Source organism: Lytechinus pictus, chromosome 11 (assembly GCF_037042905.1).
Source record: "Lytechinus pictus isolate F3 Inbred chromosome 11, Lp3.0, whole genome shotgun sequence".
Taxonomy (NCBI): Eukaryota; Metazoa; Echinodermata; class Echinoidea; order Temnopleuroida; family Toxopneustidae; genus Lytechinus; species Lytechinus pictus.
Genome location: NC_087255.1, coordinates 2,788,881 through 2,816,149, shown reverse-complemented (window position 1 = coordinate 2,816,149; position 27,269 = coordinate 2,788,881). Strand labels below are relative to the sequence as shown.

At 36.1% G+C, this 27,269-nt stretch overlaps 1 protein-coding gene across 1 annotated transcript; it reads right to left on the bottom strand.

The window, feature by feature from the left end:
• On the bottom strand, positions 1-27,269 carry LOC129271261 (uncharacterized). The gene is made up of 6 exons (XM_064106482.1): positions 27,212-27,269; positions 22,784-22,870; positions 19,886-20,007; positions 10,962-11,081; positions 8,493-8,594; positions 1-2,355 (listed from the first exon to the last, which is right to left on the bottom strand). Exons 2-6 carry the CDS (start codon positions 22,846-22,848, stop codon positions 1,871-1,873), a joined length of 894 nt encoding a protein of 297 aa, XP_063962552.1. The 5' UTR covers positions 22,849-22,870; positions 27,212-27,269; the 3' UTR covers positions 1-1,870.

Below are 27,269 nucleotides of genomic sequence, written 5' to 3'. Positions count from 1 at the left end.
CAACCTTTGAACAGAAATTTTTGTAATTTGTAAACTTTGAACAGGCTGAATAAAATGGAAATAACAGTATACACCTTTTTTCTGGCGTTGTCTTTTTCAATAGACCACTATGACATATATAAAGAACATAAAACGTGCTTTCAATCGTTCTGAAGAATTTTCTACCAGAAAAATATTCAAAGAAAAGTGTTTATATTGCTGGGTTTACATCATGAAGACATTGAAGACCTGGGGGCGTTCATCAATATCTGTCGTCTCATAACGAAACTTTGCATGTTTTTTATTGGCTGAGAAGCACAGGTGTCTGACGGTTACCATCGATTATTACTATAGTAAATGTTCTACATGGAAGGGATAGCAATATTCGAATTGATAGACATTTATTTTTGTTTTGAACAATGGCGCAATAAATAAATATGTTGGTATGTCTAAACCTCACTCTCCCTATAAATAACGTAGGGAGAGTGAGGCAAACGTATATATACAACGAGAGACAAAACCACACAAAAGTACACAGAAAAAAAAATCAATACGGAGAATTGTAGTCCCTTCCATGTAGAGTATAGACATAAAAAGGGGAGGGTGCTCCTAACCTGGGGACGGGGTGGTTGGGAGGTAGAACAACACTTTTTATCTTTTTTCTCTCTTATCACTTCATACATCTTGATAATATTTCATTTTGTAATTGCTGAAATGCATTAGTATTAATTTCTAGTATATTTGAAGTTTGGTGTATAATTTGTATAATTATAATTGTTATGGATTTATTGTATAATTTATAATCATGTTTGAAATAGTTTGTACAACTTGCTTATTGAATGTGAATGTTTATTTTTATTTGAGAGAATATAATAAAACATCCTTAAAAAAGTAAATTGTTTCATTATCGATAACCTGTCGGTGCTGGCAACTTTGATGAAATAACCCCAGATCATCATAATTATATCTACTACTAGTATACCGTCACTACTCAAGGAGTTGTAGATGGATAAAATTCAACCAATATTATTACGTAACTATAATGTTGACCGGACATTGTCTGATCCTCGAGTAAGTTCTATACTGTCAACTTTCAATTCTTCAGATGGAAAATCTGCACGTTATGCCAAACATAAAACCTACACCCTAAGCCTTATACCTCGGTCACATTTACTCTACGGCGGCCATACGGCGAGTCAAAAACAGCCGTTTTATTCATTTTTATTCAAACCCATAATATGGAGCTGGTACAAAAATGTTACGGCTGTTTTCGACTTGCCGTACGGCCGCCAGTAGAGCAAATGTCACAGAGGTATTATCTTTACATTATTCTGAACCAAATACTCTATTACAATCCTAACTCCCTCTGAGATATTAAGACAGGAGACACTGAATAATGGTTCCTATAGCTCAATCTGCAATCATCTTTGTTAATGAAAGTTACATAACTGTATGCAATAATTTTTTTTGAGGCAAGCATTATGGGAGCTAATGATAATTATGAAATTAGAAAACATTGTATGCGACAAAATTGTGGGAGGCAACAAAAAGGTCAAGCCTGAGGATGTTTTTCTTTATGTGTAGCTAAAACATAGAATTTGCCATTGAAAACACTAAAAAAGTAGGGGGTCGGGGTGGGCAATATTCTCCCTCGCTGTATACAGGTTAACAACCTAAAAACCCAAAAGAATCAAGGTTTCTTAAAATTATCTGTCAATGGCACGCTGGACAAAGAAACAGTGGGTGCAACTAAGTCCTAGCTACTTCAAATTTAACATGTATTCCTTCGGGAATTCCTTTTGTCCACTACATGTTTCAATAGATGAACTACACTACACAGATATAATTCAAAGTACGCACTATAATTATCATCACTCGATCTTAACAATTTCTAAATCGTACACAAAGCGCAAGTGAGTTCCTGACCGTCAATATAGGGTCCACAAGGAAGCCCACTTCCGGCCACACATGTACCTGTTACCATGTAGAAGAGAGCCCCATCTTCGTTTCCAGCTGTACCAGGCTCTGCTTCCATGTCATGATCGAAACAAACGAACTCAGTACGTTTGTGGCCATGATAGGCTGACATGAGGTAACCACTATACTCCAGGCGCCACTCGTCAGAAGGGCACTCGTTCCGCGCAGGGATCATCAATTTGGTAGATCGTCCTGAGGGCGCCCTACAGACTGCACATTTTGGTGTGTGGTCGTGGATACCATGGAGACGACTGATGGCTGTGATGGTATCATATTCGGCAGAGTAAAGCAGACCACGATTTCCACCAGACTTATGTTCATCATAAATAGGGTCAGGTGGCATACATAGATAGTTAGAACCACTTCCTGTATGTGAGTAGTGTGCTCCTGCTGCAGTACCTGCAAATTGCGCACACAACAATCCCTATAAGTAAAGTTCAGCAGAAAATTATAACATGTTATACAACTCCCAGGAATGTTCTGTAATCTGATTGGTCCAAATCGGATCACATGGTATTCAGCGAATTGCACTATTGCATCCAAAATGCACTATCCTGCACTCTGACATCACACCAAAAGTACCATCCTGCACTCTGATGTCAGGGTGCAGGATTGTACGAGGTCTGGAATGATCTAGAATTATCTAGAATTTAGATCAACAATAGCATTCGGGGCAACTCAGTAACATGGGAGACGAGAGGTTGTATAAAACAATGCACGCATTCTTGTGCATAGAGGACCTAAATAATGAACTCTGTGTTCGACTCACCAAAGGGATAGACCGCACTCGGTCCTGCGGACCTCGGTGCGGTATATCCATTGGCTCTTCTCGCACATCGTTCATTATTTTGCCCTGCATGCACGCGCTTACGTGCATTTGGATTTGATTTGATTTATTTTATTTAAACTCGGTAAAAAGCCCTCGATCAGCCAATGGCTGGTTTTCAGAGAGGCCGTGCAATATACAAACAATATAAAGAATAACAGATAATAACAAAGTAAAATAAGTAAAGCAAAAATCTATATACAAAACCAAAGAGGGTGGATGAAACAAAACAAAAACAAAATCAAAACAGAAAAACAAAAGAACGCAAACACAATTGTAAGAAAAATAGATAGAAAGTTTGAAAAAAAAAGGATAAATCAAGATTTCAGGACATTTTCAATTTCAGATTCAAATGAATTTAGATTTGGTAAAGTGCGAATACGTTCTACCAATGAATTAAAATCAAGTATGGCAAGATATAGGCTGCTATTTCGTGCAAAGTCTGTTTTGGGTGTTTTTAGGTTCATTATATTGTTTGAGTTACGGAGTGTGTGGGTAGAATGTTGCTTAAGACTAATCATCTTACATATAAAATGCGGCAAAAGCTTATTGAGTCGCACAAATATTAATACAAGTGCTTGTTTTTTCATCTAAGCACGATTGGTTCAGCATTCAATTTGGTGTATAATGCTGATGTGCTGAACAGGGAATCTACTTTGAGCACAATTCGAAGAGCCCTATTCTGCATTACAATGAGACGATTAATTTGGGTTTTCCCTGCATTTCTCCAAATATATGAACAATAGTCAAAGTGGGGTAGAATAAGACATTTATACAATGACATAGCATTATCTTGAGGATATATATGGTCTCATGCGTTTTAAACAGTATAGACTTGAATTAATTTTGCTTTTTATCTTATCAATTTGGCCATTCCACGTCATATATTCATCTAGTACAACACCGAGATATTTACATTTGTGCATACGATTTATAGGAAAATTATTTATCTTGATCTGAACATTGGCCAACTGACGTTGTTTGCGTTTTGACGAAATGATCATTATATTCACACTTGCTTTTATTCAATAATAACTCATTGCAACGTAACCAATTGGCAATATTATTCAAATCTTCATTGATTTTACGCTCAAGTTCGACTGCGTCATGTGCCGAACAACTTTGGTTATATTGTAGTGACCAAACTAATTTCTTATTTTTTTCTGTTTGATTTATCTATTTTTTACCACCCTACGACCAATTCGGGTGTGGTAAAATTTTATCACAGACCGCGAAACCTAATCACTTTTGGGTCACGTAGGTCTAGTGTCATCCCACCGAGGAAAAATAGTCCTCCCCTTTATTATTTTTAAAAACATGTATTATGATACAATTGTTGGACGTAGATGCATGAATATAAATATACATATATATATTACACATTAATGTCGATTTAAATTTATATTCACTAGCATATCATATTTTGATGCATTAGAGTGTGACGTCATTAATATCTAAATGCGGAGATATATTAGGCAAGGCCCGGTAGCTTGGCAGTGACATTATCCCGCGCACAACACAAAACGAAGTCGTCGCGGCTTGTTGACCCTTTTAGAAGCTGCACATTAGCTTTTGACTGTAGGTTTGCAGTTGTTATTTACCAGGTATGTTAATTGAATTTTATCTGATGTATGTTTTACTTTGCTGGAATTTATAGGATCTCGTTACTCGAAAAATATTCTTATTTCTATGGAATTGTTCATTACTATCCGGACAAAGCAGTGTTAGAAAACACACTGTTTTACATTTTGAATTGTGTCGTTATGTATATCCAGCTTATAACTTTTAAATCTTTGAACACACCTTAATATTTATCTACCACGAAATAAACTGCTCAATATTTCATGCAGCTTATTTGATTGACAGTGATGATATTTAATCACTTTGCATTTTTTATATGACATGTTTAAATTCATTCACCAAACGATGGAATGTATAATTATGTACGTAAGCGTACTCTTTGCGATCTTTGCTTACAATATTTAAATTGATGCTTAGTCTTAGATATCAGACCCGCTTTGGTTTTGCGAAATTACTTGTTTCATTTTGAATTAACGGTTTATATGATGAAATACATAGTAGATAATGGATCTATTCTTCTTTTTTTTTTTTTATAGCCGCTGATATAGAGGCTGATGATTATACATGGCTGCTGACCATGGGCGCAGCTGACCAGGAGACATACATGTATAATCCTGGTACCTTATTATATACTAGGGCGAGTAATTTAATCTAGACGGTGATTTACGCCAAATTCTAACATGACCATCCGAGTCAGAAATACTTTGATGTAATAATTTCAGGTGTTTTTCCTTTCCGGAAAATGAAGCTGACACGTGTGATATATGATAACGCCTACAGTATTACAATTTATAATGTTATAATATGATAATAATTATGTTTGGTTAAATAACTACAATTTTGATATTCCATATCAACTTACTTTAATTGAAATGCTTATTTGTAAAGAAGTCTAATAACTGATGATACAACTTGTAACAATTTATGTTATTTTATACTCATGATGTTTTCTTTTGTCTTCTGTACAATGCAGGGTTTTTTCCGTTTTTCTTCAGTTTATGATTAAACACTACACACCACATTATCTGCCTGTCCCTTTGCTCTCATTTGTTCTTGTCACCCTTGATGAGTGAATGGTTGCGGCCGACATCGGCCCCAACAATATCATTCAAATACATTATAAAAAACATCGGACCAAGGATACTTCCTTGGGGTACTCCGCAAATTACCGAACGGGGCTCAGAATAATTCACATTGATAACAGTTACCTGCTTACGCATATGAAGATAGTCTTTTAGCCAGGCCAAACTTTGATCATCAAATCCATGCATTTTTTCGATGATGACGTCTTGGGGAACCATATCAAACGCTTTCTTCAAATCTAAGGTAACCTTTCCGACCACAAGGCCTCTGTCTAAACTAGCTCGAATATTTTCGGAAAACCGAAAACCAAATTGCATATTTGTAAATAGGTTATTTTCTTGAAAATATTTATAAATTTGTTTGAATATTAGTTTTTCAAGAATTTTTGATAAACGGAGAATAGAGATCGGTCTATATAGTTCAGCGGATCCTTAACACTACCACCTTTAATGATAGGAGTCACATGGGCTGATTTCCAGTCGTCTGGAATCTTACCCTCAGCAAGAGATAAGTTCATGATGTGACACAGCGGCTTAACAATGTAAGGTAAGCAGTCTTTTAAGATACAAGTCGGGAGTTCGTCTAATCCTGTTGCTTTGTGTTTAGGAATGGTGTCAAAAGACTTAATGATGTCACGCTCAGTGATTTGTAAGAAAGAAAAGGCAGTCTCCGTTTTATCGAGATACTGAATGGCATTGCCTTTTGTGAGCGAATTAGCAAGTTTTAGGTTTTTAGATACGTCCACAAATGAATCATTTATAACATTTGCAATATCTTTATGATTAACAAATTCAGTGTTTCCGCATTGAATGCAATTTATTACATTTGACTGATTCGACTTTGCCTTCAGAGTTCGTAAGAGTTTCCAAATTTCTGAGGGTTTACCTTTATTTTTCAAAATAGTTTCAGTCACATAGTCTCTCTTATATTTGCGAATAACAGTTGTTACATGGTTTCGAGATGCTGTATACGTATTCCAATCACTCTGTAGTTTAGTTACTCGAGCTTTTGCTTTATGTTTATCCCTTTCTCTCATGAGCATTTCAATTTCATCATTCTTCCTAGGAGCACCTTTCTTCCTAATGCGCCTGCGTTTTAGGGGAGCATGTTTATCAAGAATGTTCCTAAAAGCAGTGTACCATTTACTGTAATTTGTAACATCATTTACACTTAGTGTCTCGCACCAAGATTCAGTATATGTCATTAAATAAACTATTGAGATTCAAAGCTTTTCAGGTTTCGAGATTCTATAGTACCTATGGTTTGAGTTTGATGCTTTACATTTACCAAATGCAGCTACAACCATGGAGTGGTCGCTAAGACTGATTGGTACTACATCGCAAAATTGAAAAAAGTCATCAATTGATGACATAAACAAATCAATAATAGTATAGTTTCAGTTGTTATTCTCGTTGGCTTAGAGACGAATTGTCGTAATCCATACTCGTTTGAAAGATTAAATAGTTTCTTTGTGACTGGATGGATAACTTTTCATAACATCACAGTTTAGGTCACCAATAATTATATAATCGTTTGGATTCGAATCTAGATACTCTTAGATTTTTTCAAATTCTACAAAGCAACTTACTTGTTAAAGAATCGGGTGGTCGGTACCAAACCACAATATAAAACGGTTTTTGTTTAAATGATTCAATTCTATAATACAGAGTAATTCAAGGTTACATTTAGCTCATAGATAACAGAATATCTAATTGAATTCCGCATATACAATATAATTCCTCTTCCTTGTCTATTTCTATCTAAACGAATTGTATTAAAACCATCTACATCGAGCGTGCAATCAGTTTCGAATGAAACGCCTGATATATTTGTTTTATATCCTACTTTTAATAATTCCTACTTTTAATAATTCATAACCAAAATCTATGCGCTGAGCTTGCAAAGTCCGGTTACTTACTGGTTAATTACCTACTTTTCTCCGAGCTACCGCGCTCAGCGGAACGCAGACTAGTGCCTGCGCCGACACATCGCGGGACTTGCCCGGTAGAGAGAGAGCTCGCTGGCTGGTGCGGCCAAGAGTATAGCTAAATATCCAGTTTTCTGAAATAATGACGTCAGAATATTGGTGTAGCAAAAAATATATCCAGGTCTGACGTCACGCAACATCATAGTTGAAATATATTCGGTCACATGATGCTATTTGAACCAATCACAATCTATACAGGATTCAATCTATGTAGGATATAAAACGCATTATATCCATAGAGATACATGTATATACATAATAATAATAATAATAATAATAATTAACATTTATATAGCGCTTAATACAACAGTTTCTAAGTGCATTGGAAAGAGAAAAAAGAAGTAGCAAAATACAGTGAAAGAGAACAGGATATACATCTCTATGATTATAATCATATGTAATTAACCAGTAAGTAACCGGACTTTGCAAGCTCAGCGCATAGATTTTGGTTATGAATTATTAAAAGTAGGATATAAATCAAATATATCAGGCGTTTCATTCGAAAACATAGTGGGAATTATCAATCCTCGGTCGGACTGGCAAAACAACTATATTTCCCTCGGGGCTTCGCCCCTCGGGAAAAATAGTAATTGCCAGACCAACCTCGGATAATAATTCCACTATACTTTCTCAAAGCCTGGTACATTTGTTTATTGGATGCAATAGTGCAATTCGCTTAATATCATGTGATTCGATTTGGACCAATCAGATTACAGAACATTCTTGGGAGTTGTATAATACCACTTATATAACACTCTTAGTATTCTCTTCACTTACATGTAAAACAAACAAGTTTGTTGCTCATTAATCTATACTGATCATTCTTGTATCAATGATCATTGTTATTGTCCGTTGCTATTGTACACTCTAATTTCTATTATTTTTACAAAATATTACTATATTTGTTGCCATATTGATTTTAACTCTGTCGCAAAATAAAGTTAGTCTTACCCTACCCCCCCTCCCATCGCACGGCTTTAAGTCCACTGAACATGCGTGAATCAATGACAATGAATAAAGGGTAATAAATACAACGTATTTAAAAAAATGTTTTCTTACCAGCATAAACCAGTTCTGATCCATCAACACAAACATCTCTACCCCATCTTATATACACAGCTCCACTACTATTGATTACTGTATGACCACCACTCGGCATTCCTGAAGAGGGCGGAACAACGTTTTGAATATAAATATGTGTATATATAATTATAAACATATTGTGAAAGAAATTAATGAAGAGAACAATAGTAGGCGTAGCTGAAATCAAAGTTCCACAGAGCTATCTACCCTTGGAAACATTTGTGAGGCCGAAAATGTCTCTGCCGGGTATCGAACCTGGGACCCGGCCATAGAACGCGGTGCCTTAACCACTAGACCACATAGGCGGGTTATAGTGGCTAGGGCGCCCCCGATCCGATTGATCCTAACGCTGACCCTTAAATTTCCTTTGTCGGGTGTATATAGATAAGTTTTAAATGATGACAAGCCGCCATGCCTCAGCTGAATCAAAGCAAGTTATGGCCAATGCTCGATAGTTCGGTGAAAAGCTAACCTAGATAGCATATTCCAGTATTCGTTATACAAAATGAATTATTACAAGATACAGCTGCAACGTGACGCGATTTCAGAAAGCAACCAGTACAGTTTGGTTAATCAAAATAAGTTTTGTTATCATAGCTCATTTTACATGCTTAGAAAATGGTTGCTGATTAGAATCTTTCTTTGTCCCGTATTTGAAACCTTAACATTATCTTCAAATAACAGAATCAAAGCAAAGAAGAAGGATCTATACAGTGTTTTAAAACCTTTTTTTTTGGGGGGGGGGGGTCTAAAAGGAAACCTATAAAATCTATGGGGTTCTTGGTGGTGAAAACATTCTTACATGGGTTGTATAAAGAACCCTATTAAAAATAGGGTTATCCACAACATTAAGAACTCCATATAGTTTGTATATGCTATATAGAGGTCCTTGTACAAGCAAGAACCGGATCTAAAGAACTGTTAAGGACACTTTCTGCTCCTTTAAAGAACATACAAGATTCCAATTACGGGACAACGAAAGATTTTACAATTAAGATGATGATATATAAGACATATTTCAAGAAGCAGAGTGACTTTCCTCGCTCTCTCGATTATGACAGTAACCATGGGCAACAGTTTGGGGACAGGGGCACCCTTTCCCACATAAGGAACGTTTAAGTCTTTGATGAAAAAGTTCAGAAAATTAAGAAAGTATAAAGGCCCGTGTCGTGTAATTCGAAATTACCCTTCATCAACTTATATCGTCCCCTCCCTCCCCCGTGAATGACGCCATCCCTGACTGTTTGGATTATGGTAAATAAAAGTTAATTTCAATACTAAGCAAATATGGAGTTAGGATATTGCACACAACGATTGTATTTCGAGTGTATCAAGTTTGTCATCAGGTAACATTATTATCAATTATCGTTATTATAATCAATTATTATTATTATTTTTATTATCATCATTCCTATCATCATCATCGTCGTCATCATCATCACAGTCACATTTGCTATACGGCGGCCGTGCGGCGAGTCGATTTTTTTATTCAAACCATCTATAACTAAAAATGCTCGGCGGGTCGCGCGGCCGAGCACATGTACGCCCCGAACCTACGGCGAATCCACCACATAATCCATCATTGCGATAGACATCACACAGAAATTTGACATAGGGCCTATAAATACAATTATCATGGCAATAATGACCCTGCCCATATTTTGCCTCTGGGTACCAAATTTGATGACAATAATATGACGCAGCAGCGTGAATCTGTAGAACCTAAATAATCTCCTGTAGCATCTGTTAGAGAAATAAAGTAATCTCGATATATTTCGTAAACCTAACCCTAAGACCCCCCCCCCCCCACCAAAAATGATAGGCATCTTCGCTTTACCTTCTGATATTGCTTCTGTGTGCTAACTGCTATGACAAACTTTCTATATATATGGGAACAGCATGGTATTGTGATACATGTACCTTGGGATGAAGTAGGCATGATACATTGGATTGTCATAGTTATTGGTAACACTCACTTGGATTGTTACCATGGCAATAAAGACCCCCCCACCCAACAAAAATGATAGGCATCTTCGCTTTACCTTCTGATATTGCTTCTGTGTGCCAACTGTTATGACAAACTTGAAAAAAAAGTTACAGCTAGGTTTTACCAAATTTTCCACAAAAATATGGTTACCATGGCAACCATGTCTCCACCCACACCAAAATCATTAGGCGGCTTTGCTTTACCATAATGGACCTTCATGCCACATTTGAAGATGATCGGAGAAGAAATGCAGCTGGTAGATCGCTCACAAGGAAATCTCTGCGGCGCGCCGCGGCGGCGCGACGAGGCCAAATCCATAGTATCCCCCGAACTCTGCATGTTCGGGAGATACAATTATGTAGCTGGTAAAAAAAAATGTTAAAACGGTTTCGACTCGCCGTAGATCAAATGTGACGTAGGTATTAACAAAAGTCTGACTAACGTCATCATTATTCTACCTGATTGTTGGCCATTACACGGAGCGTCCCTCCCATCACGACCGTCTCTTCCCGGCAGGCCAATGTCTCCATGTGGTCCACGGGGACCGGGAGCTCCTTCTGGACATAGAGAACACGGACCTGACATGAAATAAATAATTATTCAGTTATGCAGATCAAATTTACATGTAAATGTATATCAATTTTCTTGTTTAAAGGGGAATCCAGCCTTGGTCATAAATGTTGTGTTGGAAAGGAGAAAAATAAATAAAACAGAATGGTGAACGTTTGAAAGAAATCGGACAAGCGATAAGAAAGTTAGGGAGATTTTAATATAGACTTATAGAACCATGAACTCAACAATGTTTCTCAAGAATTTCTTGAGTTTATTTTATCGGCCTCTTGTCTGCCACTAGTTTCCAAACCAACGCGCGTTTCAAATACATCTGCTACTTTAATTGATAAATTTTCAAATGTAATTCCACATCCTGATTCTTATATAATAATTTCGGACATTACTGATCACAATACCCTATTGCAATGCACTATCCACTGGGACAACCTATACCAATAGTTCCTCACTATTCAGACGTAAAGTTAACGCCGAAAGATTGGCACGTGTTGGAATTAATTTGGAAAATTATGATTGGTCGAGTGTTTATATGAATGAAAACATAAATAATTCATATGAAGAATTTTCCCAAATATTAAGCAATCAGCTGGACATTGTTATGCCGAAACAAAAAAAATCAAAACAAATTATGAAAAAATACCCAAACTTCTTTGGATTTCAAAATCTATTCTGCGCTCAATTAATCGGAAAAATTAACTTTTTTTATAAATACAAATTCAAAGGTACTAAAAAAACAATATTAAAGTATACGTCCTATAAAAACACATTAATTAATATCATTCGTTTAGAAAAAAGAAAATATTTTGTAAATCGTTTGGAAATGTTCAAACACGATACCCAAAACACATGGAAAATCATCAAACGGGCGATGAACCTAACGAAAGGAGTTTCTAAAATAAATAGAATCAGGAATAATAATGAAATTCTTGAAGATCCAAAATATATAGCGAATATTTCCCCTTCTGACAGGTGTTTTACTGACTTTTTAGGTCCTGCTAATCCAAGTTCTATTTTTTTCACGACTAGACAAGAAGTCACAAACATTGTTTCCAACTTACAAAATAAAAAAAAATCCGGCTTTGACGGAATCAGTAACGTTATTTTAAAGGCCATTATTCCTTACATTGTAGATCCATTTGTCCATATCTTTAATTTATCACTGCTTCTTCTCACATAGTTGGTATATTCCTGGACTTCTCCAAGGCCTTCGATACGATAAATCATGATATTTTACTTTATAAACTCAATCATATCGGTGTCCGTGGAAAGGCCTTGGAGTGGTTCAGGAGTTACCTCTCTAACAGAAAAAAATTTGTTAATATTTAAATGAGCAAGAATCTGATTTTAGAAATATTACTTGTGGTGTTCCGCAAGGGAGTCTTTTAGGCCCTTTGTTGTTTATTCTTTATATAAATGATTTTCATAAATCGTCCAATTCACTGTCATCAATTTTATTTGCAGATGACACAAAATGTTCTTGTTGATGTCGTCAATGCAGAGTTGCGAAATGTTTTAGAATGGATAAGAACCAATAAACTGTCATTAAATCCTTTGAAGACGAATTACATATTATTTAGTAACTCCTTAGCTTCATTACCGACTCAAATTATGTTTGACAATACCCCACTTAAGCAGTATTCTCATACAAAATTATTATGTGTTTTGGTTGATAGCAAGCTCTCCTGGAAATTACATATCGAAAATATTTGCAAAACAATCTCTCGAAATATTGGTATCATTAACAGACTAAAATTACATCTTCCACAACCATCTTTGCTTATTCTATATTATTCTCTTGTTTTACCCTACCTAAATTACGGACTTTTGCTTTGGGAAAACACTCATCAAACTATGTTATGAAAAATTATATTGTTACAAAAAAGTAATTCGTATAATCTGCAATGCTCCGTTTCGTGCCCATACCGCCACTTGGATCCACTTTTCCATCAACATAATATTCTCAAAGTAAACGATCTCTACTTGTTTCATCCTGGAGAATTTATGTATAGATTTAATTCTGGTGCCCTTCCCTTAGTTTTTCATGATGTTATCATGATTATTTTTGTTATTAGTATCATGATTACTATTATCATTGTGATTATCAATATCATTAACATTATACTATTATCTCTATTATTACCGTCATTTTTATCATTGTTGGTATCCGAAGAACTCGTCACCACTTCTCAACCAGGCATACACTTTGATCCGTTTCCTTTGCGCGTTTACTTCATACTCGTTATACATCACCTGTGAAACATTATTTTATTTTAGTCCACATGCAGATATGTTCGTCTCATCGTCTCTCCTTGTTATTCTTTGTAAATTACTTATTTCATGCACTATGTTATTGTTTATTTCACACTTTTCTTCCCCTCTTTTGTCCACTATCATTATTTTAATTATGTAATTTAATATTAATGAATAATTTGATTTGAGGAGTCCACGATTTACAAGCACAGCTTCACAGTGGACCTCTCCATTTCCAGCATGTTATTTTCAGCCACAAATATTTCATGATCCATATTGAGGTTTCAAATGTATAATTTAGATGAATATATATATATATATATATTGTCTTACATGTTTCTTTATTACATTTCAATTGTTATGTATTTATGATCGATTTTGTCAACTGTTTTGTTGGAAATGAGAAAAAAAATAAAACTGAAACTGAAAGTTATGGCTTCTTTAAAATTGAGATCCCTAAGACTATGTAGATTTCAAATTGGCAACTAGATTAGTAAATTATGACAAGGGGCAAGGACAATTTTCCCTTGGCCATGTACTTAATTATCAGGGGTTTGCGGTTTTCTCTGAAGTACCTACCCCCCGTGGGCAGAGATCTAAATATAGCCAGGGTAGTATATTGTTTTATGTCCTCGTGAAAGAAAATAAAATTTGAAGTAAAACTTTTGAAAAAAAAAATACATTTATCCATTTTATGAATTGGTGTACATGGAGTCCTTGCCTTACATCACTATGACAATACTTATGCGGCCAATATGAAGTCCCCATGGGTATAGTGATTTTTCAAATTCATAACTTTCTTATTCTTTGTCTGATATTGTTCAGACTTTCACCTATCAACTTGTCTGATTTTTCTTTTTTCCTTTGATAACAAGTTTTTGTTTTGGTTTGATTCCCCTTCAAATACCGGAAATTTCACCTGTTTAACGGTGAGTAAAAAGATTTGCAATATTATTGCAGGAAGTTTTTTTTTAAAGATTCCTTGTATAACGAAAATATGTTTTATGGCAGCAATAATGTTCCCATTTCGTAGTATGTTGTGCGATCATTTAACACAGGTAGTTCCGAAAAAATACATTAAAGGGGAATTTCATCCTGACGAAAATTCTGTTGTAAAAAATAGCAGAAAAACAGTAATAAAAAAAACATGGATGAGGGTTTGAGGAAAATCCGTGAAAAAATGCATAAATTGCAATTTCTTTAATAATTCATGATGACTAAACAGGGGAAGCTCTTTCACTGTTTTGTTCCAGATCCTGTTTGATGTTGCCTGCCTCATTATCTTAATCCCTCTTGGCTTGAGGTCTTTCATTGGCCTTACTTACACTAACTTCCCTTTGTCATGTTTGTGTCTGCCTACTCCTTTTCTTTCATCCCCTTCACTAACCTGATTGGTCATCTCTAAACTCACTAATGCCCCTTTTGTCTCCTTGTTTCTAGTGTTGCTGCATGTCTGTGGTCTATATTATGGTTGTTCCACTTTATATGTTTGTCATTTTGCCTCCGACGAAGATTCTGCTAGGATCGAAAGCTTAGGCCCCTTTTGACTCTCTAAGAAATAAATGTTCAAGTTTGCTCATGAATCATTGGTAGCACCTTTGGGGTGTAATCTTTCACGCTAAGTGGGAAAAGGTGCAAAAATTCACCCTATTACTATTATTTGTACCAATAAATGCTCGATTGCATCCTGAGAAGAGCAACATTTTCACCTTTTAAGGCGAGGTTACGAAAGGTTCAAATTTTCATCTTTATTGCATGGTTCATCTCTGTACCATATTAGGGCGCCGAAAAAAGGCATCATCTGAGTAAATATAAATGAAAACTAATAAATTTTTCTCCGTATTCATTACCTTAATAATTATGTTTTATGAATTGTTTTTAGCTACGTCAAATTAAGTTAAAGTTTAAGTTAGATTTTAAACATACTCGTTATGTCATTATTGTTTTAGGTTCATTTCTTTTTTTTTAAAAGCATCAAGTATTTAGTTTATTATTGCTTACAGTTATTCAGTTAACCTTTCTTTACCACTGATCACTAGCGTACCTAAGGGGGGCAAGGGGCAGACTGCCCCCCCCCCGACGAGTCACAAGCAGAAAAGGAAGCGAAAAAAGGGAAAGAAAAAAGAAAAGAGGAAAAGGAATGAAAAAAGGGGAGGGGAAAAAGAAGAAAGAGTTTAAGAGAAAGGGGAAAAATTTGACTGCAGACTGTCGGAAAAATGATAAACTGTCGGGTACACGTGGCTGTTCCAACTGATTCGATTTTTTAGTTCCACCGTCTTTGTCGGTAAATGTCACTTAAATTTTTATCGGTAAATTGTGATTTTTACGCAATGCGACTTCTAGAGCTCTCTGTACTGATAGTGAGGACGGATTGGGCTGACCAGGGACAGGAAAAAGGTAGAGAACAACTTTTAGGTAATACAATTATAAAAATAAAAATTTCGCTCGCGCTACGCATCAATTTTTTAGTTGATACCTTTGGTTGAAATATCAAAAAATTTCAGCTCGCACTTCGTGCTCACATATAACTGTTTAGGTATATCCATCCTGTTAATAGTTAAATGAAGCGCTTAGAATGTCCGGTTTTCATATCGGAACATAACAAATAAAAAACTATATCGTTAGAAACCAATTTGTTCACGGTTACAAAAAATTGCTTAGCCTTAGCATATAAAGTTTTTAGGCCGGAATATCAAAAATTTCAGCTCGAGCTTCGCACTCGCATAAAATTCCATACTGTTCATAATTAAATTAAGTGCTTAGAATGTAAAGTTTTCGGGTCGAAGTATAAAAAAAATTAGCTCGCGCTTTGCGCTCACACCAATTAATTGTTTTTAACTACCATCTTGTTCATAGTTTTAAAAAAGTGCTTAGAATGTCTACTTTTTAGAGGGGAATATCTCAAATTTTCAGCTCGCTCTTCGCGCTCGCATCATTTAATTATTCAGTTAGAAACCAATTTGTTCATGGTTACTAAAAGTGCTTACAATATCCAGTTCTTAAGTCGGAATATGAAAAGTTTTAGCTCGCGCTTCGCACCCACATGACTGTTTAAATACCCATCCTGTAAAACTGCTTAGAATGTCCAGTTGGGAATATAAAAAAAAATCAGCTCACACTTCGCGTTTGTGTCAATTGATTAGTTAGAAACAAATTTGTTCACGGTTATAAAAGGTGCTTATATATTCAGTTCTTGGGCCGGAATATCAAAAATTTCAGCTCGCGCTTCGTGCTCACATATAACTGTTTATGTATATATCTATCCTGTTAATAGTTAAATGAAGTGCTTAGAATGTCCGGTTTTCAGATCGGAACATAAAAAATAAAAAATATATATCGTTAGAAACCAATTTGTTTACGGTTACAAAAAAATGCTTAGCCTTAGCATATAAAGTTCTTAGGCCGGAATATCAAAAATTTCAGTTCGAGCTTCGCACTCGCATAAACTCCATCCTGTTCATAATTAAATTAAGTGCTTAGAATGTAAAGTTTTCAGATCGAAGTATCAAAAATTTTCAGCTCGCACTTCGCGCTCACACCAATTAATTGTTTTTAAATACCATCTTGTTCATAGTTTTATAAAAAAGTGCTTAGAATGTCAATTTTTTAAAGGGGAAAATCTCAAATTTTCAGCTCGCTCTTCGCGCTCGCATCATCTAATTATTCAGTTAGAAACTAATTTGTTCATGGTTACTAAAAGTGCTTACAATATCCAGTTCTTAAGTCGGAATATGAAAAGTTTTAGCTCGCGCTTCGCACCCACATGACTGTTTAAATACCCATCCTGTAAAACTGCTTAGAATGTCCAGTTGGGAATATAAAAAAAATCAGCTCACACTTCGCATTTGTGTCAATTGATTAGTTAGAAACAAATTTGTTCACGGTTATAAAAGGTGCTTATATATTCAGTTCTTGGGCCGGAATATCAAAAATTTCAGCTCGCGCTTCGTTCTCACATATAACTGTTTATGTATATATCCATCCTGTTCATAGTTAAATGAAGTGCTTAGAATGTCCGGTTTTCAGATCGGAACATAAAAAATAAAAAATATATATCGTTAGAAACCAATTTGTTTACGGTTACAAAAAATTGCTTAGCCTTAGCATATAAAGTTCTTAGGCCGGAATATCAAAAATTTCAGTTCGAGCTTCGCACTCGCATAAAATTCCATCCTGTTCATAATTTAATTAAGTGCTTAGAATGTAAAGTTTTCAGACCGAAGTATCAAAAATTTTCAGCTCGCACTTCGCGCTCACACCAATTAATTGTTTTTAACTACCATCTTGTTCATAGTTTTTAAAAAAGTGCTTAGAATGTCCTTTTTTTTTGGGGGGGGGGGGAAATCTCAAATTTTCAGCTCGCTCTTCGCACTCGCATCATTTAATTATTCAGTTAAAAACCAATTTGTTCATGGTTACTAAAAGTGCTTACAATATCCAAATTTTACGTCGGAATATGAAAAGTTTTAGCTCGCGCTTCGCACCCACGCGACTGTTTAGATACCCATCCTGTAAAACTGCTTAAAATGTCTAGTGTCCAGTTGGGAATATCAAAAATTCAGCTTGCGCTTCCCGCTCGCAATTATTATTTTTTTAAATACTATTTTAGTGTAAATTGACTTAAAATTGTGAAGTTGATATTTGGGCAATGATTATAAGCCCCCCTTGAAAAAAATTGTGCCTATACGTCCATGCCTACTGCCCCAACCCACCTTGCTCATCCTTGTCGCTTGCACCCCCCCCCCCCCTGACAAAATATGCCAGGTACGCCACTGCCACTGAAGTCCACCAGTGGAGATGGTAGGTGCAGATTCAATATCCTGTTATACAATATTGAGTTTATTACGTGTTATCGTAATACTTATATCAATTTATTGTTATTTGCCGAAGTGAATAATTAAGATATAGACAGAAATATTAAAAAATAGACCCCGAAGTATAGAAAGATTTGTTCCTCTTTCTCTCCCCATATCTCCCCCCCTCTCTCTCTCCCTCACTCCCTCTCTCTCTCTCTGCCTTACCACTTTCTTTATGATTTTTTCTGGTATTTGGTTTTAAAAATCTGTTTTCTTGAAATAAAGTTTGTATTGGCGCAAGCGTGAAGTTTAATAGGTTTTATACATTGAGCAGGCATTTTTTTCATTTCTATCTAACTTGGAATTCGTTATGTATTTGATGTTGTTGTCTTATATGCATTTTTTAATCCGTAAAAGACTTGAATGAAATACAAAAGAAATAGTAAATATTGTGATATCAGCGGCTATCCAATTGGCATGATTGGAATAGCACCAGTAACGTGCATACTTCAGTTTATGTAACCTTGTTATTTTAAGTAAATCTTTTAAAAGACAATATAAATTTCATATTAATCATCCAATTTTGAATAAACTCAATTATACACATAAAAAAGCACGTTGTTTAAGCCTAACAAAAAAGTTGTTTAAACTTGTTTGTAATTGTTTAAACTTTTAAACAACTTGTTTAAAAAAGTTTAAACAGTAGTTGTTAGAGTGACAGGTTTAAACAACATGCTCAAAATTTTAAACAACGTTTTTACAGTGTATAATTATATGCGCCTATATTGAAACTTGGAAAGTTGGAATCAATGGCGGATTCAGGTAAGGGCACATCCGACCCGTGCCCCCCCCCCCCCCCCTGAGAGTAATAGCAAATATTTGTAAGGGGAATATGTCGTTCATACTCGAGTGATGACCTTTTTTTTTTTTTTTTTTCAGTTGTCTTCTTTTTCCTGGAACGAAATGACTTCAATTTTGTAGTGAATACCATTTTTTTTGCATGTCAATTTTTTCATTGAACAAAATGACCTCAATATTGGAGTGAATACTTTATTCATTTATTATTATCATATAATAATAGTAATAATAAGCAATTTCTCATATAGCGCTTAATACAAATGTTTCTAAGCGCTGCATACTAGGAAGAACAGAGTCATTATATCAATGGCTCTGAATATATAGAGTGGTCCATCCGTATATTTTTATGTGCATGTTTATATATTTATATTTAATATCATATCTTGTGCAATGTATTTTATTGTGATTTTTATACGGTAAATAAAACCAAACCAAACTATTACCCCGGCTTTAGCACGGCTACCCTGATCGGGCGCATCAAGCATTCAAGGAATTCCTCCTATATATATATATATATATATTTTTTTTTTTTTTTTTTTTGCTTGTCAAATTGTTCCTGGAACTAAATGACCTCTATTTCGCAGTGAATATCATTTTTTTTTTTTTTTATGGGTTTGCTTGTCAAATTGTTCCTGGAACACAATGATTTCCATTTAGTAGTGAATATCTCTTTTTTTTCTTTTCATATTATTCCTGTGATAAATCACCCTTTTATGGGGTCTTAATTCTTTCCTGTACAAAAATGCCACCCCCGGAAAAACTTGGATCCACTCCTGGCTGGAATCATGCATTATTCAGAGTCTTTGAAGCCCAAATTAATTAATATACAAATAAGAATATCATTAAATATTATCAAGCCGTTTTATAAAGACGGTCAGAAGGCAATAAAATGTTGCGGGACTACATACCACTGATCCTGTCAATAGTGTGACCAGAAGAAGTAGCAATTGTGGTAACAGAAATCATCCAGAGTAATAGATTGGCCATCTTGAATGTCCTGGATTCCGATGTCACAGCTATGTATTTGATGCTCATGTTGGAGTAAAGGGAATTTGTTTACATATCACATTAATTAAAGATACATAAAGATCATTGGAGGAGTACTCAACTAGAGATGGTTGAGACATGCACGACTCGCATAAATGTTCGTGTCAATGATAATGGTGGGTCTATATTTCGAAAGATAAGAGGGGGAATAAACGAGAAATGGGTGTATTTCTTGAATTTGTTTACTAGTGTTTTGGGTATACTTTCCCTTTTTTCGCGCGATCTTATCTTCTATGACTTGTATGGCACCACCAGCCTTAGTGGAGGGATGAAGATATACCCCATTCTCTGTACCAATATACAGACTCTTCTTGTTTGTTTGTTTTTTCACTACTTGAAAATCATAGCAGAAATTTTGAATTTGAAACAAAAGTGGAAACCATGCTTAACTCGCCTTAACTCGCACAAGCTCGCGTGAAATTTACATTTTTTTTTTGAATTCGCTTGAGTGACAAAAGACTCAACATCGAGTTCACTACGCTCGCTGTACGAGTGAACCGAGCGCGAAACGAGTCAGACCGAGCTTAGTATGAGTTGCAGTGACATGTACACGACTTAAAGCAAACTACATGTATGAACGAGTTTTGTTACGAGTGATAAGAGTTTCATACGACCAAGGGTCGGGAAATGCACATTTTTGGCACTCAAAGATGGATGCCGGCGGCGTCAACACCAATTCTTAACCGAAGGTTAAGTTTTTGAAATGACATCATAACTTAGAAAGTATATAGACCTAGTTCATGAAACTTGGCCATAAGGTTAATGAAGCATTATTGAACATCCTGCCTGAGTTTCATGTCACATGATCAAGGTCAAAGGTCATTTAGGGTCAATGAACTTAGACCATGTTGAGGGAATCAACATCAAAATCTTAACCTACGGTTAAGTTTTTGAAATGTTATCATAACTTAGAAAATATATGAACCTAGTTCATGAAACTTGGACATAAGGTTATTAAAGTATTACCATAGACCTACTACACATAGGTCCATGGTATTACTAAACATCCTGCTTGAGTTTCAAGTCACATGACTAAGCTCAAAGGTCATTTAGGGTCAATGGACTTTGGCCAATTGGGGATATTTGATGTAGGTGAGACTGCCAGAGGCGCTCCACCTGGTCTAGTTTGGTGTCTTGTTCTTTTACCTGGCTCTGCTCGTCATTGACCTCCTCTTCCGTTTCAGTTGTCTCTTCCTGCACTTCTTCTACTTCTACCCTTGTTTAAATGACATCTTCTTTCGGTGTTTTCCTACCTGAATGGCCACAACTCTTGGATAACTTGGGTCCAGGCATATTTCTCTCCTTATTTGTTGGTAGTTGTAATAATGCAGTGACAACAGCCTTTTTAAAAGTACGTGTACATGCGTGGGTCAGTTAAAATGTGATCTCACTTTAAAATAAACTCCTCAAAAAAGGTTTGGAAATCTGAATCTGATCGATAATCCCTCAGTTTTAGTAAATATCAATGTGTAATTAATATCAATGAATCAATTCTCTTTAAAATGATACCCTACATGATATGATTATGGTTCACATGGAGGTGCAGTGTCTTGAAATGTGGGGCAAGGTCAAAATTAAAAAGCGGCAAAATGACACAATATTGAAAGTCACTGTTCTTTTTTCCGTGGTGATGAGTGAGTTTCTCAGCGGTTTCTTTTGACTTTGATTGATAATCCCGCCTTGGTTTTAGTAAATATCAATGTGTAACTAATATTAATGAATAGATCATTTAGTTCTCTTTAAAATTATACTGTACATGATATAATTATGGCTCACGTGGAGGTGCAGTGCCTTGAAATGTGGGGCAAGGTCAAAATTCAAAAGTTGCAAAAAATGACACAATATTGAAAGTCACTGTTCTTTTCTTCCATGGTGATGAGTGAGTTTCTCAGCGATTTCTTTCAGTTGTTTTCATGCACCTTAACATCAACATTAAAATGGAATCAAACACACCTCTGCACAAGCAAACACATAACAAACAAACCATCACTACATAAACCACAACAGAACATAAAATATGAAGAAGCAGAATGGATTTTCATCTCTATTAACACAGACAAAAAAAATCATGTTCTGTATTGACCCTTCATGACTATTTCTGCTCGTTTTGCAGCTTTTCAATTCAGACCTCATCTAGCACTTTTGAATTTGGCTCTTTTTTAGGGCATGATCATAACAAGCATGGTATCATTCTAAAGAGAATCAAATGATCTTTTGAAAGATATCAAATATTCATTGTTTAAAATTTGGAGTTGGGAGAAATTAATGGCCAAACTCAGATTTCCAAACTTTTTTTGCTCGTTTTGCAGCTTTTCAGTTCAGACCTCATCCAACACTTTTGAATCCTGCTCTTTTCGTCATGGCATGATCATAACAAGCATGGTATCATTGTAAAGAAAATTAAATGATCTTTTAAATGATGTCAAATATATATTGTGTGAAATTGGGAGTTGGGAGAAATTAATGGCCAAACTCAGATTTCCAAACTTTTTTGAGGGGTTTATATGTGGGAAGATATAGATCACTGGACATTTATCATTCAGCTGGCATGTCAATGAGCACTTGCAACGCACTCGGAATGAACTCATACGAAACTCGCTGTAACTCGGGGTGCTCGATCTAAAGTCGCGCTAATCTCGTGGGCATCGGCAGATCTCTTTCAAGCTCGGGACAACTCTCCTTGAAGTCGTGAGCAGTTTCAAAATTTTTAAACATGTTCAAAAATTTTGCTAACTCGCTGTAACTCGTGTTGAACTCACCTAAACTCGTCATATACTCGCAGTACTCGCAATAACTCGTAAGAAGCTCGATATAAACTCGTCATAACTCGTAATAACTCGCCACATCTGAAAAAAAAAAAGGTCTTCGATCACAAATGAAGGATTTCGTACCAGAAAAAAATTGACAATAAAAAAAAAAAAAGGTCTTCGATCACATATAAAGGATTTCGTACCAGAAAAAAATTGACAAGCAAAAAAAAAAAAAAAAAAAAAGGTCTTCAAGCTCGTCAGGGGGGCATTGAAGGTCTTAAAGCTCGTCAGGGGGGGGGGGCAAAAAAGGTTTTTCAAGCCCGTCAGGGGGAGCAAAGATACGTTTTTGCATGGGTTGTGGCTCGTCAGGGGGGGCAGAGTGCCCCCCCTGCCCCCCCCCGTAGGTACGCTAGTGTGCAGAGGTGTGTTTGATTCCATGTTAATGTTGATGTTAAGGTGCATGAAAACAATTAAAAGGAACCGCTGAGACACTCACTCATCCAGTGGCGTAACAGGCGGGGGGGGGGGCAGGGAGGGCAAGCTGCCCCCCCTGGCGGAGCTCACCGGGAAAATAAAAAAAAAACGGGCAAAAGAAAAAAAAGGGAGGAAGAAAGGAAGAAAGGAAAAGGAAAGAAAAGAAAAAAGGGGAAAGGGGAAGGGGAAAGGGAAAGGAAAAGGGAAAAGAAAACTAAGAAAAAACATGAAAAAGGGAAAACGGAAAGATAACGGGGAAAGGAAGGAAAAAAGAACAAGTGAGAAAAAACAATTCGCCTTGATATAATACATTAGCATGATTAGTAAGACAGGGAAATAAATTAAAGATGACAAAAAGGCAAACAAAATCGGGAAATAAAGGCAGAATGGAATTAGCCAAAATCTAAATTGGAAAATAAAGAATAGAGACAAGATAACGTACACTACCGGGCTGCCGAGGATTGAGATAACGAGCGGGAAGAAAAATGGATGGTATACAGCATAATGTCGTATGAAAGTCTATCATAAACTTGCTAAATCTCCAAAGGCTCTGTCCAAGAGTCAAGACCCCGTGTAGTGGGGGCTCTTCATCTGTAACCTTTAATGGGTTCTATAACGGGCCCCTATATGGACCCTTCCTGCATTAAGCTTTACGTTGAAGCACTGGCGTACCGGGGGTGGTTCCACAGCCAAGGGGAAATAAAAGAAAATAAAGGAGGCAGCGAAATGAGATGAATGAAAAAAAATATATGACATGATATTTGCTATAATGATGTAAAAATCTATCACATAATTAGAATTTCATTTTAACAGGCCTTTTGTTTGTCTGGCTCGCTTCGCTCGCTGGCGACTTTTTACAAATTTTCCCACATTTGCTATGGTGTGCCCCTCACAATATGTGGATGATTACGATACACAACTGCATTGAATTTATGTGTTGTGTTAAAGCTATATAAATATACACGCAATTTGATTAAAATAAGTGGCCATCTGCAAGGTTTAAAATGGCTTTGATATCAAGAGGTTCCGGGGCTCTACCCTGGACCCCACCAGAAAGCACTGTTATATGGATGAGTTGGACCATGGCCCCCAAAAGTTCTACAACCAAACAATAAAAATGAGGAAAGAAAGGAAAGTGTATTATATTTTTCTGAATATCACGTTAAAATCTATCTTCATGTTAGATTCTCATGAAAAGGTGATTTTTTTTTATCTCGCTCGGGACCTATATTAAGCTTCTTCTTGCCAGAAGCGCCATACTCGGCCCCCTCGAGCATATAGAGCTTCGCCCTGATGCTCACAATCATAACAAAAATCCTGTTCACCGTGGCGTACAAAAAAGAGAGAAAAAAGGAAAGAGAGGAGGGTGTAATATGATATCATCTTTTTAATATTATGTCAAAATCTATCACAAAATGGGATTTTTGCAATAAAAATGTCAAAAAATTTTGCTCGCTCGCTTCGCTCGCTCGCTTATATATATATATATATTGGCCCGATATGCCATATCGCCCCCTCAAAATTTTTGCCTTATGACGCCATTGCCTGTTCCATGATATGACCGGGAAATTTTTGGCTCTTGCCCCCCCTGGCCACCAACCCCTGTTACGCCGCTGCACTCATCACCACGGAAAAAAGACCAGTGACTTTCAATATTGTGTCATTTTGCAACTTTTGAATTTGACCTTGATCATGTGACCCATAAGACTTGACAGTTATACTTGATAACCCCTATATGCAAATTTTTTAAACTGTATCAAAATTTTGAGAGTTATCACAGCAATCTAATAATAATCTCCAAAATGGCCAAAGTTCAATTACCTTAAATGACCCTTGATTTTGGTCACGTGACCTGAAACTCGCATGAGATGTTCAGTGATACTTGATTACTCTTATGTCCAAGTTTTATTAATCAGATTCATAAACTTTCAAAGTTATAATGGCATTCAACAAATACCCCCAATTGGCCAAAGTCCATTGACCTTAAATGACCTTTGACCTTGGTCATGTGACTTGAAACTCAAGCAGGATGTTCAGTAATACTTTTATAACCTTATGTTCAAGTTTCATGAACTGAGTTCATATATTTTCTAAGTTATGATGACATTTCAAAAACCCAACCTTGGGTTAAGATTTTGATGTTGATTCCCCCAACATGGTCTAAGTTCATTGACCCTAAATGACCTTTGACCTTGGTCTTGTGACCTGAAACTCAGGCAGGATGTTTAATAATAATTGATTAACCTTATGGTCAAGTTTCATGAACTAGGTCAATATACTTTTTAGGTTATGATGTCATTTCAAAAACTTAACCTTCGGTTAAGATTTGGTGTTGACGCCGCCGCACAGTGGGCCGGGGCGAAACGAAAGTGCGCCAAAAGTCATTTTGGGCAATTTCAGATTTTTAATTTTTGTCATGCCCAGCTGAAAGACAACACTTTGAAGAATACTTCAGCAAAATATTTCTTTCCGGAATTTGCATAAAGGTTGTTCATTTCCTACCTCAAATCGTAAAATGTGACATTTTGCGAAATGCCGCGTAAATGACAACCTAGTTGAAAAACAGGCCATTTCACAGGTAATTTTTCATAAACGAATCTGAAATGGCTCCCACATAATCCTGATATATTCTTTTTTTCGTGTGAAATGGTTCAAAGTAGATAAAAGACACCTTTCAGGAGGTTTATAGGATAATTATTCCTCGAAATAGGCTGATAATCCATGTTTTTTGCATTTACATGAGAAACGTTTGTATTTCCGTGGATTTCCGTCTAAATTCTATCAGCATCATTTTTCCCGACGTCTAAGCTTTTAGTCGATACCAAATTTAGCTGCCCGTTTTTGCCCGTTTTTATGTTAGAGCCAATTTTACTTGACAAATCACCCCCAAAACGGTCATTTTTATACCGCGCAGTCATCGCAGCGCACCGTACGGGGTGAACATTGCCGTTCATTTTTGCAAGGCGAGCCGGGACGGCGAGGACGATTCCCCTTCCATTCCATGAAAATGACATGAATTCCGGGTATAATGTAAACAAAATGAAGGTTGATAACGCATATAAAGGCTACCCACCCCTCTTCCAGAGATAAAAGTTACTCGTAGAATAATTTCAGCCAAAAACCCTCCTCATAGTGATACATTCGTGGTGTTATACTTTGCGTTTTACCCAAGTCTACACAGTTTTATAAAGCACGGTTAATATTTTTCAGATTTTAAAGTATTTTTTGCAAATCTAATGATCATTTTGATGCCATAAAATTATTTTCAGGATCTCATACACACTTTTTAGGCATGTGAGAAGCATAAGCCAACATTCACTCTGGTTAATCTTAAAGTAACACATAACACAAAGTTTATATACTACACATTGTTTAGCGTAATTTGTCTTTTCACAGATAGGTTTTTAGTAGCCAATCAAAATTTGGTATCAAGGTGATGTCATATCGGCTTTAAATTATGTTCAGTCGATTCTACGCCCAAAATTACCCTTAATCAACATGTTAAAGTAAAAATTTAACACGGAATATAATTTTGGCGCACTTTCAACTCATTCTGGCCCACTGTGCGCCGCCGGCATCCATCTTTGAGTGCCCAAAATGTGCATTTCCTTCACCTTGGTCGTATGAAACTCTTATCACTCGTAACAAAATCTTGATAACTCGTTCATAGCTTGCTTAAAGTCGTATAAAGGTCACTGCAGCTCATACTCAGCTCGGTCTGACTCGTTTCGTGCTCGGTTCACTCGTACAGCAAGCGTAGTGAACTCGATGTTGAGTCTTTTGTCACTCAAGCAAATTCCAGAAAAAAATGTAAATTTCACGTGAGCTTGTGCGAGTTAAGGCGAGTTAGAGCTCGCGCAGCTCGCGTATGACTCGCAACTCCAACTCGCCAAAGTGGAAACCTTGCTTAGTAATAGATGTGATGAAGAATTGATAAGACTTGGAGAAATGTAATTTCCTTACCTCTTCTTTTCTTTGCGATGCGGTACTTCTCTTGCCCCTTTTTCTGAAATTAGATTTG